General features: G+C 32.8%; 2 protein-coding genes across 5 annotated transcripts; one reads left to right on the plus strand and one right to left on the minus strand.

Moving 5' to 3' along the window:
* The first annotated feature begins 2,777 nt into the window (after window positions 1-2,777).
* On the plus strand, window positions 2,778-8,208 carry LOC129284437 (DEAD-box ATP-dependent RNA helicase 36). The gene is given in 9 exon segments (XM_054919923.1): window positions 2,778-3,042; window positions 3,151-3,889; window positions 3,892-3,908; window positions 5,162-5,426; window positions 5,429-5,483; window positions 5,639-5,842; window positions 5,923-6,004; window positions 6,905-7,003; window positions 7,546-8,208. Coding segments are annotated over 8 exon segments (1,578 nt in total). The 5' UTR covers window positions 2,778-3,042; window positions 3,151-3,279; the 3' UTR covers window positions 7,792-8,208.
* A 2,333-nt stretch (window positions 8,209-10,541) lies between these two features.
* Window positions 10,542-15,366, minus strand: LOC129284539 (pentatricopeptide repeat-containing protein At2g27800, mitochondrial-like). 4 transcript variants are annotated; one of them, XM_054920051.1, is made up of 6 exons: window positions 13,764-15,366; window positions 12,859-13,067; window positions 12,655-12,737; window positions 11,709-11,811; window positions 11,434-11,563; window positions 10,542-11,360 (listed from the first exon to the last, which is right to left on the minus strand). In XM_054920051.1, the coding sequence occupies exons 1-2, from the start codon at window positions 15,073-15,075 to the stop codon at window positions 13,024-13,026; spliced, it is 1,356 nt and encodes a 451-aa protein (XP_054776026.1). In that variant the 5' UTR covers window positions 15,076-15,366; the 3' UTR covers window positions 10,542-11,360; window positions 11,434-11,563; window positions 11,709-11,811; window positions 12,655-12,737; window positions 12,859-13,023. The 4 variants fall into 4 exon arrangements, with proteins under 4 accessions (XP_054776026.1, XP_054776027.1, XP_054776028.1 ...); XM_054920052.1 differs by having other exon boundaries at window positions 11,434-11,616; XM_054920053.1 differs by having other exon boundaries at window positions 11,434-11,811; window positions 12,859-12,933.
* Between the last annotated feature and the right edge of the window lie 2,935 nt (window positions 15,367-18,301).

The raw sequence follows: 18,301 nt of genomic DNA on the forward strand, positions 1-18,301 counted from the left end.
ATGGTTAAAAATTATCTAGTTGCCTCATGGGCTTTAATCTCATGTTTGTTATTCAAGAGCTTTATATTCGCATTTAATTTTGTGGCCTTAAGCCGCGTTTGGTTAGTATTGCCCGTGTGAACTATGTGTCCATGTTTTTTTGTGGCTTTGGCTGCATTTGGTTACTTACCCTCGTGGACTGTATGTCAACATTTATCTTCGTGGCATAAGTTGTGTTTGGTTATTTATTTTCATTGACTGTGTGTCCATATTCGTTACCGGTTCTATTGAGTTTTCATAACTCTAAATTTTGATTAATATGTGTTTTTGAAATTTCAATAGTTTTGGTTGGCAAGTATATTACTTTGATTTATGTGTGAATAAATTATTTTCTTTAAGCATGATAAAATAAATTGCTTTTAATTTACTTTCATTTTACAGTTATAATTATGATTTACAGACTTATAAGTTTATTATGTTGAATCATCATCTTTTTAATTAGTTTACACTGTTATTTGGTTTATTATTTTAATTCTTTTAAATTTTATTTTGGGAATGCTATTCACTGAAAAATTTATTTAGTCTTAAATTGTTAGCTGACGCTAATCTTATCATCGACCTCTAAAGGGCAATACAATTATACTGGGTGAAAATTTTGCTTGGTGTTGCTACCTTTTTGTCTAAATATTTTAGAACTCATGTATTTTAAATTTAGAAGAAAGATCAGTTACTTTACATAGATTATTGTTAAAACTTTATTTTGATTTATATACTGTTTGCTGGCTAAAAGGAACTAAGCTCCTAACTGATACTTTATTCTGTAAAATTTTTGTGTTGTAAAATTTTTGGGAGATCCTATTTATAGGGAAGGTTTTGCTAAAATTTCTACAAAAACGTTGAAACCTTGTTATAACAATTAGTATTAAAATTGTTAGAATTTTCATATAATTTGATTAATTCTTTTTCTAAAAATGGAATGAATTTTCATTTTAAGGCTTACAGGAATGTGTGAAGTGAGTCGTACCTGTGTTGGTCACCCTCTACTTTCAGGATGTGACACAATATCCACTCTAACATAAGATACCTAATAGTTGCTTTTCTTAAGGTAGCATGCATAAATGATATGCTATGATGATGATAATGATGTAATAAAACATTTTCTCATTTTGTGTCCTATTTAAGTAATCCTCAATTTTAATGTGTTTTTAAATATTAGCAATAACTAATTTAGTTAGCTACTAGCCTTCATCTAAACATGTATAGTTTTAAGGTAGACTTTTATTCATGATAAATAAAAGGTCCCCAAGATGCTCTCACTGCATGATAAAGACCTCACTTAGTCATTTTAACCCTCTAAGAACATAAGTTCCATAAGGGCCAAATCTACTGAGTAAGTAACGGCTTGGGTAAGGCATTCATAGTAACCTTCGATAGTTCAAAAACTCTATAAGGAACCACTATAAACCTCTACTAACATATGATACTCACAGACTCGGGTATAGGGCCTAAAATATTCATGTGTTGAATTGTGTAATTGCATAGTGTGTGATAAAAGCATTCAAGCATGTTATCTTATTCTTATATACTACTCAACTGTCATTTGCTAATCAGATCAAATAAGGAGAAAGAACATATGTATAGATAAAAGTCTTCTATTCTAGGATTTATTCCATATGTTATCTATCTTAAGATATGTTATGAAAAAAAAATAAAAAGAGAAAAAAAAGGCATACATGAATTAAAAAGAAGAAGAAGAAGAAGAAGAAGAAGAAGAAGAAGATGATGATGATGATGATGATGATGATGATAATACATTTTGAGCACAACAAACTTATATAGGATTGACTTTCTAACTATCCCTAGTAGAGTCGCCAAACTATCGCACTCGAAAATGCAACATGGACAGTACATGAAAGTAGAGGTTCCAGCCTTCAAAGCAAAAATCAATAAAATAAAAGTCACCATCAAAGTTTTGATAAAAATCTTAGAAAACTATTTAAAGGAAATAAGAATGATAGTGAATTGAAAAAAAAAGGTTCGAGAGTCGATTGAGTATGAGAAAAATATTAGACATCTCACAATATCCATTCGTGAGAACAGTTACCTGAAGTTAATTATGCTAAATTAATATTATTTTAAATTTATTTTAATTATTCCTTTCTTATTCACATGTTTAATATAAAAAATGATAATAATAAATGAGTAATATTTATTTATTTACAAGAGAGAACTTGACCTAGAATCAGAATCTGGGGCCTACTTATCTTGTGATGAGAAATAAAATCCACATAGTTTAGAATTATAAGTTTTTTTGGTGAGATTTTTTTGAGAAATTAATTAAAAATAATATACTATTTTATAAATAAAAAATTTTTTGAAATGTTGATATGTATATTTTCAACCGAAAAAAAATAATTTAATTTTAATTATTTTTTTAATTTTTAAATTTTGATATTTCTTCCGTTAAAAAATATAATATATTTTTAATTGAATTTCACTTTCATAAAATAGTTACTTATTTTAAATTAATTCTATTTTTTTTATGTTTTTTTTATTAAACACCCTATAATAAATATAAATTCATTCATCAATAAATTATTTTTTAAAAAAATAATAATTATATCTTAAAAATTAAAAATATCTTATATTTTTGAGTATCTAACTTTTTAAAAAATATTTTATATTTTTTAATAAAAGAATATATAAAAAGAAACATTCTATTATAAAAGATTTAAAATCATCTCTCTCTCTCTCTCTCTCTCTCTCTCTCTCACACTCACACATTCTGTAAGATTATTGGATTAATCGTTATATCGGTAAATTAGTTTCACTCTCTCTCTCTCTCTCGATCTCTCGAGTTAGAATTGAGTTTAGGCCTTTGATTGAAAATCCCTAATCCTAAGGTGCTCACGGGGCTCACTCCGTTGCCTCCGATCACCGTTGCTCAGTGACTTAGTCCTCTTCGTCGCATCCGAGTTCGACCTCCGTCTGAGTCTGTTGCAGCTCGTGTGTTTTGTGTTTCCTCCGTTCACCGTCTTACCTGGGCTGCTCGTGAGCTACGCCGTGAGTTTCGTCAACTGTCTCTTCTTTGCTCTACATATGGTTTCATCAATATTTTTATTTTCAAATTGGAAGCTACTATATGCAGAAGCCTGTGGGTCTTGTTTTCAGGTACAAGAAGACCACGACCATCGCATCAATAAACCCAAATAGTGTTTACTCAGCTTGGTATTGATACAGTGGCTCTAAAAAAGCTCAGCATTAATAAATCAGCACACTCAGCCAAATCTGGTTATCAAAATGGACCAACAAATTCTTGTGGATGAAAACTTTCCACTCTTCTCCAAATCTCATAAACCCTCGAAAAACAACTTGCCAGCTGCCTCAACTGCTACAGCCACCACCGCTGCTGCCGCCAAAGACATTAACTTTGATAGCCAGCACCTTGGAAAGTTAGATGATACCGATCTTGATTACACCAATCCCACTACTTTCGCAGAGCTTGGACTTGCGGAATGGGCAGTGAAGACTTGCAAGGAGCTCGCAATGCGCAAGCCTCGACGGGTGCAATTAAATTGCATCCCGAAGATTCTAGATGGCCGCCATGTGCTTGGCATTGATGAGACTGGAAGTGGTAAGACTGCGGCATTTGCTCTACCAATTCTTCACCGATTGGGTGAGCATCCTTTTGGGGTTTTTGCCTTGGTTTTGACGCCAACGAGGGAGTTGGCTTACCAACTGGCGGAGCAATTTAGGGCATTGGGTTCATGCTTGCATGTGCGGATAGCCGTGGTGGTTGGAGGGATGGATATGTTGGAACAAGCCAAGATTTTAACATCCAGGCCGCATGTTGTGATTGCCACACCAGGAAGGATCAAGGTTTTGCTTGAGGATAATCCTGATATTCCTCCGGTTTTTCTAGAACTAAGGTAATGCTGATTCTTTCCCTATTAATTGAATTTCAAGCTTTGTCCTTGCTATGCCTTTGTGGTTATTTGATTGTTACTCTAATCAATGTTGTTTATTATTTATGGTTGAAGAGATGAGAAGAAGAGAAAATAGAGAGGAATCCGAAAGACTGACCTTCATGAGTCTCCTATTTGTAGGGACACAAAATAACATACTTTTGACGAATAGTTTCAGAAATAACTTCCCTAAATATTTACAGTCAATTGCAATCTATCCTGATTATTATTTACAATAAAAACGGAATCACTTATAGTCAGGTGATGTTATAATCAACTTTAAATCATATCATAGTCAGCACTCCATCTCAAGCTTGAGCATGTAGGTCATTTGCGCACAGCTTTTTGCAAACGTAGGAAATATGGGGGTCCTCTTAATACTCTTGTGAGAACATCAATCACCTGGTGATTGGAGTTGATGTAGCTAGTGGGAATAGTTCCAAATAGGATTCTGTCAATGATGAAATGGCAATTAATTGTTTTTTTTTTAATGCGTTTGGTCCTCATGAAAAATTGGATTAAAAGCAACATGTACAGTAGCAAGTCACCCTTTTAGGTCATTCAATCAAGACTGCAAAATTGAACTGTGGAGTAATTGTTTCATTAACATAAGTTCATGTGTTGCCAATACCGTAACACTGGTATTCAGCTTCAGGATAAGATCTTGCCACACGTTGTTTCTTGCTTTTCCAAAAGACAATATTTCCTCTAAGAAATATAGAGTAACCAGTAGCATATCAGCTATCAGTAGGTTATCCTGCCCAATCTTTGGCAGCCTATCCAACCATTTGGGAGTGTGTTTGATCCTTACAGTGTAAGCCTTTACCGAGTTCTCCTTTGATGCATTTGAGGATACGCATGACAGCCTTCAAATGAGTGAATATGTGTCCATTGTAGGAATCAACTTGCTACACTCATAGCAAAAGATGTCTAGTCGAGTAATTGTCAGATAGTATAATTTTCCAACTAGTTCTCTAGGATCTGTTGAAAAACTCCCCTTATCTCAGTACTTCTCTCTGTCCAAACATAGGGTTGGTGAGTGCTGTTGAAGGTTTTGACAATTGACATACCTAGAAACTTACTTGAAGTGATAAAAAAATTAAGTTTCATTTTTTACAGGAATTAATGATTGAGCATGACCTTTTGTCGTGTGCTTAAGCATCACATGTTTCACCTAATGACTATTTTACTGAAGTATTCAACTTGTGCTGCTCTAGTTCCTTGTATTAGATGAAGCAGATCGAGTTCTTGATGTTGGCTTTCAGGAGGATTTGAAACTGATCTTTCAGTGCTTACCAGAAAATCGGCAAAACCTATTCTTTTCAGCAACTACGACAAGTAATCTACAGAAGCTGCGTGAGCGTTACCAAAACAAGCTCTATGTCTATGAGGCCTATGAAGGCCTGAAAACAGTTGAGACGCTTAAGCAACAGATTATATTTGTCCCTAACAAAGTGAAGGAGGTTTATCTGATGCATATGTTGTCCAAATGGAAGATATGGGCATTCGCTCTGCCATTGTTTTTTTCTCTACATGCAGGTATTATTTCTAGGTGAAATGTTGCGTGAATTTTTTGGCACCTTTTTTATGGTATTGTGCTTTGTAATTTCCCTTTTTTCAGTTCATAATCATGTGTAAAGGTTTGTACACGCTATCAGCTACAATTATTCCTTTTTATTGCTAAATAATTGCAGGGATTGTCATCGTTTAAGTTTAATGCTAGAAGTACTTGATCAGGAAGCTGCAGCTCTCTATTCATTCAAATCACAGGCTCAGAGACTTGAAGCACTTAATCAATTTAAATCAGGAAAGGTTTCTATACTGCTTGCAACTGATGTTGCCAGCCGAGGTTTGGACATTCCTACAGTTGATCTAGTCATCAATTATGATGTCCCAAGGTAACCTTTCCTGCTCAATTTCATTTTTTGTTGGTTACTTTCTGAACACTTGACATCACTGATTTTAAGCATGCCTGCAGGTTCCCTAGGGATTATGTTCATCGTGTTGGCCGAACTGCAAGAGCAGGTAGAGGAGGACTGGCAGTGAGCATTGTTACCCAGGTAAACCAAAAATTAGAAGCAGACTTTAAACTTGATGTTCTCTTTCCTATGTTGTGATGTTTTGTTTTTTTTTTTAAATGCATTGCATTCATAATTTATCACATTAAATGGCTATTCTTTTTGCATCATTATATGCGTCTTTCAGTGCATATCCACTTCTCAAAAAAGAATCACCGATGTTGATGTGGAATGTAGATATTTTGGTGCTTAAGACGGGAGAAAAGTGCCAAAACTTTTGTAGACAAATCTTGCCACTGCATATTTACGACATAATGTGCTTTGTCAGGCCTGTGCTCAGCTAGGGGTTTGTATAGAGGGGTTTCAATGGCAGATGCAGATATTGGTTGGCAATCTTATCTTTATCTTTGTTCTCTTCTCAGGAGAAGAGGGTGGGGAGGATGGGGGGTTGGGAAAACAAATATAAATTAAAATCAAGGCCATTGTTTCTATGTCACTAACATATAGTTCAAAATGCATATCAGGAAGAATTGGATTTGATGGAGCTTATTTCTGTAAATGTTTTTTGTACAGAACAGTATGTTGCATTTTTGGTCGGTAGTTATAAAACATCATTTTCAGCTTCTAGTTTGACTTAGTTCTTGGATCTTCATATGATTTCGTTGGATAAAAAATTGGTCTTGGCTGTCCAAAAATGAATTAAGGGAACAAATATTTCCCTCCCTTTCATCATCTATTTCGATCCTTCTATTGTTTTGCTTGGGTGCCCATATGTTCTCTGCTATTTCACAAAGCTTGTACGCGTGTTCAATTTATTTATGTATTTCTTACTTTCTTAAAGATAGCTTCTAAAGCTATTCAAATTATATTTCACACTTAATTGTTAATGGAGGTATTTTATGAGTGTATATTGGCATCTGATTTCTTTCTTTGCATTTGCAGAATGACATTCATCTCATCCATGAAGTAGAAGCTCTTCTTGAAAAGCAACTAGAGTTGGTCGAATACAAAGAGAACGAAGTGCTTTCTCTGATGAAAAAGGTACGAGACCTTTGGGTTTATTTTATGGTCAGGTCATTGAATATCTGATCATCGCTCAATAAGTGTTAAATCTCATGATGAGTTATGTGATGCGAACATCATCTCATTATTTTTTTAACTTAGATCAGACTGGCAGGTTCACCCACTGACCTGGTGAACCAGACCATTCTGTAGTTCAGAGAGTCAAACAGACTGGACATGTAATTGACCCAGTCAAAGTTACAGTTTTTTTTTTTTTGGCTTGTGTTTTTGATTGAAATCTAGTAAATCTATTAGTATCCTTGTTTTTTTAACCACCATCAGTTTTTACAAAAACGCTTACTGAATTGGATGAGAGTAATCTAGAAGCCATAGTCTCATTTTACTGCAAGGAAAGCCCTTTAACTACTGCGATGGGAATGATGATGGTTAATGTGTATAATTACACTACTTATTTGTGGTTTTGTTTATTGGTAGCTCTAAACACTAGCCTAATTATTGATGGGAAAATTAGATCAGAGGTCTTATTTTTGGGTGGCTTGTTTTCTTTGATGTTTTTGCAGGTTTTCAGCGCTAAAAATGTGGCAGAAATGAAAATGTTGGATGATGGCTTTGAGGAGAAAGCACAAGAGCGGAAAAGGCAGAAACTGAAAATGTTGTCAGAAAATGGATTATTAAAGAAAAGGAGCAAAAAGAGGAAAAGAAATAAAGGCCTCAAGGAAGAAGGAATAAAACATGAAAAGGAAGTGGAAACATTATCAGATAAAGATCACAGAATAAAAAGAGTAAGAAGAGGAAGTGAATTATAAAGTTTCTGATGAATTAAGTGTGAAGAAAGGTGAACGCTGACAACGCTGCAAGAGTAAACGTTTCATTGAAGAACCAAACTCGTGGCAAGTGGGAAAGATTGGATGCTTGGGAAAAGAACAGAAGCAGAAACTGAGAATGCTAGTGGTGAATGCTTCGTTGAACAAATTGTACGGGTGATTTATTGAAAGACAGATATGTAGGGTTTTAAGAGTTGAACTTGGTATAATAATCATAGAGTAAAATCGTGCAAAGTTAACTCTCAAAATTTTGTAGAATCGTTTTTTCAAAATAGTGGGTTATGCTAGAGTTATTTGTTAGGCTCCCGTTGGCATTAGGAGGAGGAAATTCTTACATTTTTGTAATTATAACTCAACAACTATTTCTTTTTATATTGATAAAATTAATTTTTAGTTTTTCAATTTTTAAGTTACTTATAACTCAGTTTCTCAATTATGATTCATTATGACTCAATTTTTTAACTATAATTCGTTTATGACTTAGTCTCTCAACTTTTGAATCACTTACAAATTAGTCCATTAATTTTTATTAATTTTTTTATATTAGTTTATATCTCACATTGATGTGCAAGAGGAGGGTATTTTAAAATAATATATGAGTTTTTTTTTATTCCTCTTATTTGATAAGAATTTTTTTAAAAAAATTTAAAAATAAGGATTAAGTTATAGGTAAATCAAAAGTTGAGGAACTGAGTTATAGTGAGTTATAGTTGAGGATTAAGTCGTAGCGAGTTATAGTTGAGGGATTGAATTACAAGTGAGTTAAAAATTGAAGGATTAAAAGATTAATTTTTTTTTTTATATTTTAAGAAGGAAGAATGACAAATAAACCTATGAATGGTAGAGTATCATGAAATGGGGCAATTTCTTTGAAATTTATAGTAACTAATCTGACATTTTTTATTTTTATTTTTTTTATGTGAAATTATGTTGTGATCTTTTGCAAAATAATAAACATTGTGGTGGTTAAAATTTATTTCTTCTGCATCACAATATAAGTGTTTTGTCTTTGAAGATTTGAAACTTTGTTTGATCTAAAAAATAAAATATTGGATAGGTGTTTTATTTTTGGGAAAATTTCAGTCGAGGGCCTTAATAAGAGATAATGAAAAAAAATATCTTTGAATTTTTGAAAATTTATTGAAGGACTCATACAGATTTTTGTTTAAATTTGTAACAAAAATGATAAAATTATCTTCATTAAAATAAATAATATAAATAATTTATTGTTTTCATATTGTATGTTGTTGCTTTCACTTGATTTCATTCTAAAGTCGAGTCATAAGCAAGTGAAGTGAGAAAATGAACAGCATTTTATAAGAAAATAAAACAACATACAATATGAGAATAAACAAGTCGTTTTATCATAAAATCAACATTTGGAATGAAATCAAGTGAAACTAGGGCTATAAATAAGTGAAATAAAGAAATGAACAACATTTCGTAATCAAACAAATAACATACAGTATGTGAATGAACAAATCATATTGTTCATTTAAAAGAGGGCAATTTTGTTATTTCTATTACAAATTTTAAAAAAATTCCATACGGTCCTTTAATGAAATTTCAAAAATTCTGGATCTTCTTTTTCATTATATTGGGTCAAGGGCTCCCACTTGAAATTTTCCTTTTATTTTTTTAATTACACATCTACTTAATGAAGGTGTTTTGAATAAATTAAATTTTATATTTACTAAAAACATGTAAATATTTTTAGAAAATTAAGATTTTAACCAATTTTTTTTAGAAACATAAATTATTTAATAATGACCTATATTTTGGTCTGGAAAGAGTACATTGTAGTTGTTAATGATGAAGGTGAAATGATTAATATAATAAGCGTAGTTATTGTATAATTAAATTGAAGTTATGGCAAGCTTTGTAGTTAACATCTAAATTTAAAATGCTAATTATTAAGATGTTAAAATAGGGTGCATAATTATTATTGCATGATTAAATTAACAACTTCAGGTTATGCTTTAACAATTATGTTTTCTATTATTTTGCACAGGGTTAGACATAATTTCATGAAAAAAGTTTGTTAGACAAATCCCTAAAAACTTTGGAGTAATGATACCATTTTGTAGTAGTCTTTTATTATTTGCTTATTTGGATAGATTTTTTTTTTTGCCAATTTTCCAATTTTTTTTTTCATTCCATTTCTTTAATTTCATTTCAAAGCAAATTTATTGATCTTATGCTATATTTGGTAAGAGAGAAAAGTGAGGGGAAGAGATGAAGGACAAAAGTGGAGGAAAATCTACACCTTCTCTTGCTTGGCTAATAAAAGAAAAATGAGAAGGATAAGAAGTTTGGAAAACATAAAACGTGGAATTCACATATTTTTGCACCCAATATTTCCCTCTCCAAATAAGAGAAAATTTTGAAGAGAAAACTCTACTTCTAAATTTATCCGTGAGTATTTTCATTTCTCACTCTTACCTTCCTCTATCTCCATATATATATATAATATATGTATGTATGTATATGTATGGCTATAGTTTAAAATTTTTAGATTATGGCATATTTAATAATTTTACAAATAAAATTTAAAATTGGATAAAATAATTTGCAATAAATCACATCTCTCTACTTTCCTTTCTCTTCTCTCATTTTCTTTATTTCCTCTTATTAGCCAAACGGCACATTAACGTCCTAGGAAACAGCCCTTTTTTTTTTTTTGTTTTGTTTGGGCAAATAGCTTAAACTATCAGGTCATTGGTGCTTCGGGATATTTAACTGCAGTGAATTTTCAGGAGTTCCCATGGTCAGAAAATACCCATGTGAAGGATTATCAGGTGATACAGCTAAACACCTGAACTTCTGTAAATTATATTAGAACTACACATTTCATACCAATAATTTCAATTAATTTTCAATTAACTCTTCCGCCCTGATCTCTGTATCTAAAGTCATCTCCCGTCATTATGATGTCTCCTATGTCAATCATCATTGAACTCAATGTCTCTTCTTCTATGTCACGTTCTTCCCTTCGACGCCTGTAATCTTCATCATCATCATCATCTATACTTTCTCTCTCTGGACTCATTCTTCGAGTCTTGCCTGATCTGGTCTCCCTTTTTAGTCCTATGATCTCTGTCATCCATTCTTCTCCTGTCGTCATGGCCATCATCAGCTGAACATGAACCATCCTTCTTCCTCTTCTCCCTATCCCTGCTATACTCCTTGTCCACTGTTCTCCGATAATCTGCATCCGGCCGTCTCTCCGTACGGCTATCATCCACGTATCTCTTCCTAGAGTCTCGATCATCTTTCTGACCATAACCATAGTTGTCTCTTATGTCTTTCCAAATACTTATCTCTGTCCTTCCTCTACACGCGGGAATCCGCATCTCTTCCACCTCTTTTATATCTTCCTTTGATGCTTCTATCACCAAACGTATCTCTCTTGTCTGAGCCTACCATCTCTTGATCCCTGCGACCCCTATGCATTACTTTTCCTCTCAATTGAGTCATCCTTGTCATGCCTTCTGTGTCACTTTCCTTGCCTTGGACTCTACCTGTCATCTCTATCGAACACCATTTCATAACTACAACATGAAGCAAGTGTCACACATTTGAACCGATAAACAGAGACAGATGCATGCAATGTTGAGTGCAAACCTGGCATTATCCCCATCATGTTGGGCATTGTCATCCTTCAAGATGTACTTCGTGGTTTGGTTATTTTTGGCATTCGCAGTGCAATCTTTGGCAATGTGATCTGAAGAACCACATTTGAAGCAGCCCTTAACTACACACGATTTTGTATCAACATTATGATAGCAATTGTTTACATCCAAATACCTGCATGGTGAAATAAAAAAGAAAAAAAAACTAGAGAAGGCATTCTGCGCAACTCCTTGAAAAGGACCAGACATAAACATCTCTATCCTTACCTTTACCAGTTCGATCTTTGCGCCAATATTGTGACCATATTTTTGCCACACACTGACTAAAATCCACATGTATCCTTCGATCATCAATCAAAGCATTATCCACCTGCAGATTCAGGGGAAAAGAAAACAGGGATAGGGAAATAAGTTCTTTCATTTAGTTACAGGCAATTCTTTGAAATATATCATCGCTAAAGACACATCTTAAACAGTTAAACTCGGGGTGGGTATAAACAAAAAACCAAACTGCCAGTCCAGTAAAAAGTCTAAAAGCCCAATTTAAATTCAAAGAGACGGAATACAAATCTTAGAAATATATCATCACTGAACACACATCTTAAACAGTTAAACTCAGGGTGGGTATAAACAAAAAACCAAACTGCCAGTCCAGTAAAAAATCTAAAAGCCCAATTTAAATTCAAAGAGATAGAATATCGTTGAAAGCTAACACAAGCAAGCAGAAAAATGCATTGACAAAACAATTTTTCTCTAAAAAAGAATAAAATGGATAACAAGTGACCCTTATTTTTTTAAGTGATTTATTCAGTTTAATATCTAGTTTTCCATTGATTTTTCTGTTTGTCGACTATGGCAATTTATTCAGTTCCAAACCAATAAGAATCTTGAACTTTCTAACAAGTGACGTCTCAAGTTGAATTCAATTGCAGAGGGGAAAAAAAATCAAAAACAAAAAAAATCTAGTTTAAGGTATTTCATAGATTTACTGTACTTTTACTAAATTTGGAATGTAATGGATATATTTCTTTGACTATATCTAGTTTAGAGTGAAATTTTTTCACTTCAACAGGAAAAATAACTAAATATTAGGAATGAAATGTATACATATTTTAGCTATATGTAGTTTTGAGTAGTAAAAAAATTCACTTCAATACAATTAGACAAAAGTAAATATACAGCAGCTTTAACGAAATTGCAAAGTTAAGCCAACCTTCTTTCAGCATATTCTGCATATGGGGATTAACAAGATCTGTGTTTTTGGTGGGTCACCGTTCTTCCAAATGATGCTTCCACCTAAGAAGTTCATAGCAAAGCAAAATTCAATCTTGACATGAATAAAACTGCAACTTCTCCAGTGGAAGGGAGGATGGGCTCTCAAAACTCAAGTGATCAAATCTTGAGTGCCATAACCCACCTGATATGATGTAATCCAATATACAATATGAGAACCATCTTATCTCTTCTGGGAATTGCTTTCATCGCTGTCAATCTTGATCAAGAACATTGTAAGGAATGGGATGAACTAAGGGAATATTGCTTTGAATATGCATCAGGCAGTGATAAATCTTTTTTTTTTTTTTTATTGGATCCTGCCATGAACAAAAGTGCTGTTGTGGAATACTCCTACATGAATGAGACACAAATCAAGTCAGACCAACTGATACATACTTCACCCCCAACCCTAGTTAATTGTTAGCAATTGTTTATAAATGAAGTTTTTGAAAAATATTGTTAATCACTAGTTTCAGTAATTTGAGGTATCATGGAGATAGGATACTATTTTGGTATCAAAGAGGGGGTCAAAGAAGATACACAAATACTGATGCACAATCAAATACACCCTTCAATTTTTCCTTCTAGCTGAATAAAAAATTAAAATACACCTATGTAGCTTCTCTAAGAAAAAATGGAGAACTACTTATCAGCAGCAGCTTCTCCTCCACATACAACTTTTTATTACTTCCCCATTCTTCCCAAAAAAAAAACCAAAAAACAAAAAAAAAAAAAAGAAAACTACCTAAAACCTAGTAATATAGAGTGCATAAGCTAATATAATTAGCCCAGGGTTTTTACAAGACATTGATCCTATAAGGCATAAAGGAGAAGAGCTGTTATATCGTATGCCAATGAACCATCCAATTACATGAAATGACAAAAAGAAAGGCATCTGCTGTATTTATGTAGTGTGTGCATCTGCTATTCACATATTATCATTTATCAAAAAAGATATCGTGAAATGACCCTTGACACATTGAAACTAAATGTAATTTTTACATGGAATCAATTAAATACAATGTTACAAGAAAGGCAGCTCAGCACCTGGATCAACTTTGCTAACTGAATTCCCATAGTCATCTTCCAGCACATAAAGAAGTTTTCTGTAAGCATGCCCATCCAAGAGGTCCTTCTCTTGAAAATCCCGCAATAACTTCATGGCCTCCTGAACTCTTCCTTGTCTACATATCTCATCCAGCACAGTCCTATATGTAATAAAATCAACTGACCTCTGATTTTCAGTCATCTCCCACAGATATCTCATTGCTTCCTCAATCTCTCCACCAAGTGCCAGAGCATTGACAAGTGAATTATAAGATTTACTACTTGGGGTGAAGCCTGAAGTCTTCATTTCGTCACATATCTCTTGAGCATTCTTTGTTCTTCCTTGCGCACACAACCCGTGTATCAAGTAATCGTAAGAAAATGAGTTAGGCTTGCAAGCATAAACCATGCCCATCTGATGGAATATCCTGAGTGCATCATTAACATGGAGAGAAAGCACATAACCTTTAATCATGGAATTCAAAGAAAATATATCAGGCTCTATCCCATCGTTGACCATTTGCTTAAACAAACATCTAATAGTGTCCATATAAGCATGATTTATGTAAGAGTTGTTTCCTCTGCTCAACAGTGCCGCAAAAAGGATATTATAGGTTCTGATAGAAGGCTTGCAACTCAAATTTCTGCTACTTTTCATGTGGTTAAAAATATTGACAGCTCGAGTCAACTTTCGAGCTTCAGTGAAATAATATATTATAGTATTGTAAAGTGCCTCTGAACAATTTAATGGAACCGCAAGCACTTGATTGACAATATCATCCATTTCTTGGTACATTTGTGCTGCACCGAGCTTCTGGATGGTTATGTGATAAGTGGTGGCATTGTGCCGAAACCTGGGTTGTTGTGATGCCCAATTAAAGAGCTCCAAACAAACTAGTGGGTCTTCTTGAAAAGTAATAACATTACAGAGTTCTTCAGGAGTAAACCTTGGGGACAGTTGGGACATGGCCAGTTGGAATTGGGCTTGGTCTAGAGTAGGCTTCAAGGATTTTAATAGTCTCTTGCGAGCTCTTCTTCGGAATGACCTTGAAGGTGGCTTCGTCGAATAATGAGAAGCAAAGCAAGGGGGTTCACACAGCCGTGGAGTTTTCTTAGAAGAGATTTGGGGAACGGGTTCAATTTTATGAGTCTCGTAAAGAGTAAATTTCTTGGATTTTTGTCCAATGAGACTATTGAGCACAGCTGATTCATGAAACTGCTGCCCAAATGAGTTTGCAGAGCATAGATGATTCAAAAAGTTTCTCAGAGAGGAGCAACCATGTTTCAAGCAATTTCTACCAAAAGAATACATTTTTCCACCGTCAAATGAAGCCTATTTGCTTACCAGAAAAGTCAGAGATTTCCTCTTCCGTTAATTGTGTCACCTTTCCAGTTTGAGGAGACTCCCGAGACTGATGCAAACACAAGATTATATGATCAAATCCAAACCTCAAGGTAATAGGGGTGGCAACAAGGCTCGTTTATTCATTGCGTTGGGAGTCTGGATTTTGTGCAATTGTGAACCATTGTCGAATGAGATCTTCAGATGTAGGGTATTTTGCAATGTTTTAAAACCAGGACAGCGAACCGGAAATGTCAAGAATTCACAGGTATCATGGTCAATCAACAGTCGAAAAGATAACCTAATAATTAACTAAAAAATATATATATATATATATATATAAAATACAATAATACAACACCCAAGTCATTAATACAATAAAAAATACCATATTTTGCATCACACATCATCACTTGAAAATAATACAGAGCAGACTCTCATGTGCATAGGCATCATCACTTGAAAAAAAAAATTAAAGGGAAAATTTTGGTTAAGGACCACGAAGAAGAATTAATTTTCAGTTGGTTCAAAAATATTTTGAAATTTTAGTTTAATTTATGAGAGAAAAGTTAAAAGAATTTAGAAGATAAAAATGTTAAAACATCTTTAATTTGTTATACAGAATTACCCATTGTTATCTTTCTTATTTCACTTGTTAACTTATTAATATAAATTATAAATTACATGAATTGATATGTCAATAATTATATAAGACTTGACATTGGTGATTCAATCATAAATAGCAATATCATTGTTAAATTATTAACTTTATTTGTTAATTTACTAATATCAGTTGTAAATTACTGACAAGTCTTGTAATTTACTTACATTAATTGTAAACTAATAACTAATATTTACAACTAATGTTAGTAAATTAACAAATAAATCTACCAAATTAATAATTAATGTTACTAATTGTTTAACAAATGGCTGTAATTTACTAGTGATATTGATAAATTATCAAGTAAAAGTTTGAAAATTAATAACTAATTATTCTGCATGACAAAGAAAGGGTATTTTGATCTTTTCACCACCAAAATTATTTTGACTTTTCTTCTTTAAAATAAATTAAAATTTTAAAATGTTTTTAGATCCGTCAAAAATTAATTTTCTTACGTGATCATTAACCAAAATTCTCCCAACATAAAACCCCTATTTTGCAATAAATAAACTCTTAGACAACTAAAAATAGGTTTGGCCGTTCAGGACTATGATTGGAAGGAGAAAACTGAAAACAAGCAGGTCCAACATTAGGATGAACAAGACATCAAATTGTCAAGTTTCTCTTTATTCAAAGACAAACCTAACAAGTTTCTCTGATCCATAAACCCTTCCTCTCTTGGCCATATACCTCAATTTGAAACGTTGAGGGCTGAGGCTGAGAGCCTTGATTTATGTCCTAAGTTAGATCCATAACCCACGAAAAGACTCAAATTCACTTCTGCTCTCGAAAACAGAGCCAGCACCACTAAAAGAAGTGGAACAGAAAAGGAGGAGGAGGAGAAAGAAGAAAATCAACCACTAAAATAATAATAATAATAATAATAATAATAATAATAATAATAATAATAATAATAATAATAATAATCCCAAACTTTTCAGCACTTAATGTTTGACTTCATAGACTTAACTTAATAACCAAATATTATCATGGTAATTAGAGGACAATTACTCTAATCACCTTACCACGGTAAAAAAAAAAGTTTAATTGTAGTTAAAAGAGATAATCATAATAAAAAAAAAGAAAAAAACCCAAGTTGAATATCTACTATGGTAAATATAAATAAATATATAAATTTGACAATTTAAAATGAACAACAACAAATAGTTCCAACCATGGGAAAATATATTCTTACATGTGAGATAGGATTAACATTATTTAATATTTACTTTTTTTAGCCAATAAATTATTTAATAGTTATTAGTATACTAGAAAAGGGTAAAATCTGACACTTGTAGAAAATAATTTTCATAAACTATTAGAATCCCAACTTAAACCATTAAATCATATATATACATATATATATATCTATATATATACATATATACATATATATATATATATATTCAAACTTCAAGCAAGCATAAATCAAAGTTGGAAAACAATTAGAAGCATGGGTGATGTAACACAAACAACACAAACACGCACACAACTTGCACATATCTGAACAAAGGGAAAGAGTAGGGAGAAATTGAAACAAAAAAAGGAAGAGATTAGAGGCAGACAGAGAAAGAAGAAGAAAGGGAGGGAGAGGGAGGGAGAGCTTTAGAAACTCAATCACATATTATATTCATCAAAAGTGTCCATTACAAGTGCAACCAAGTCTATTTAACAAAACTCTAATGTATTAATAAGGAAACCTTAATTATAACATATAAAGCTACCTTTCAGATTTTCTCTTATAAAAGAACACAAAAGGAAGCCTTAACACCTTGTCCATATAAAGTTAGGCTTCTCTTTCTTACAAAATATTAAAATAACATAAAGAGAACTTATTTTTTTTCCTATAATAATGTCTCCCATATTTTCTATCAATTCCCCTTGTTGTAAGGAACTCTCCTCTGGAGAGATAGATAGAAAGTTGATAGGCTTTCAATAGGGCAGGATCAAGTTGGCTAAACTTATCTTCTGATATCAAAGTGGCATTTTCATTTGAACAACCCTTTCAATGAACCAAGTAATTATAGAGAGCCCCCTCAATTGTTAGGACAATTTGGTCTTCCATAATGGTTTCAATCTCTTCCATTAACGGTGAGATAGACAGCAGTGGTAGGATTAGCACTTGTGAGGGTCGAGTACCTATAGGATCATCAAAAAGCAAAGGGATGAGGAGGCTCAAAAGCTTATCAGTAAGGCAAAAGAACCTCCACATTAAAAACCAAACTCATGGCCATATTAGAAGGTAATTCTAAAAGATAAGCATTAGATCCTAACTTCTTTACTAAGCGAAAAGGTCTAAAAGCTCGAGCATGAAATTTTTAAAAGCGTATTTAGAATAACATTTTGGATGAATTCAAGCCATAACATAGTCACCTATATTGAAGCTTTGAAATTGACAATGAGTATTAGCAGATAATTTTTATTGATCATTCCTTGTTACTAATTTTCACCCAATTTCAGCATGTAATTTATGAAGGAGATGGGCAGAGAATTTTGCATATTCAAAAGTGCAAAATGTCAATGAGATTGGCATAA

This window comes from Prosopis cineraria, unplaced genomic scaffold (genome assembly GCF_029017545.1).
Source record: "Prosopis cineraria cultivar Desert tree isolate PC_DT_omini unplaced genomic scaffold, ASM2901754v1 PC10, whole genome shotgun sequence".
NCBI classification, from domain to species: domain Eukaryota; kingdom Viridiplantae; phylum Streptophyta; class Magnoliopsida; order Fabales; family Fabaceae; genus Prosopis; species Prosopis cineraria.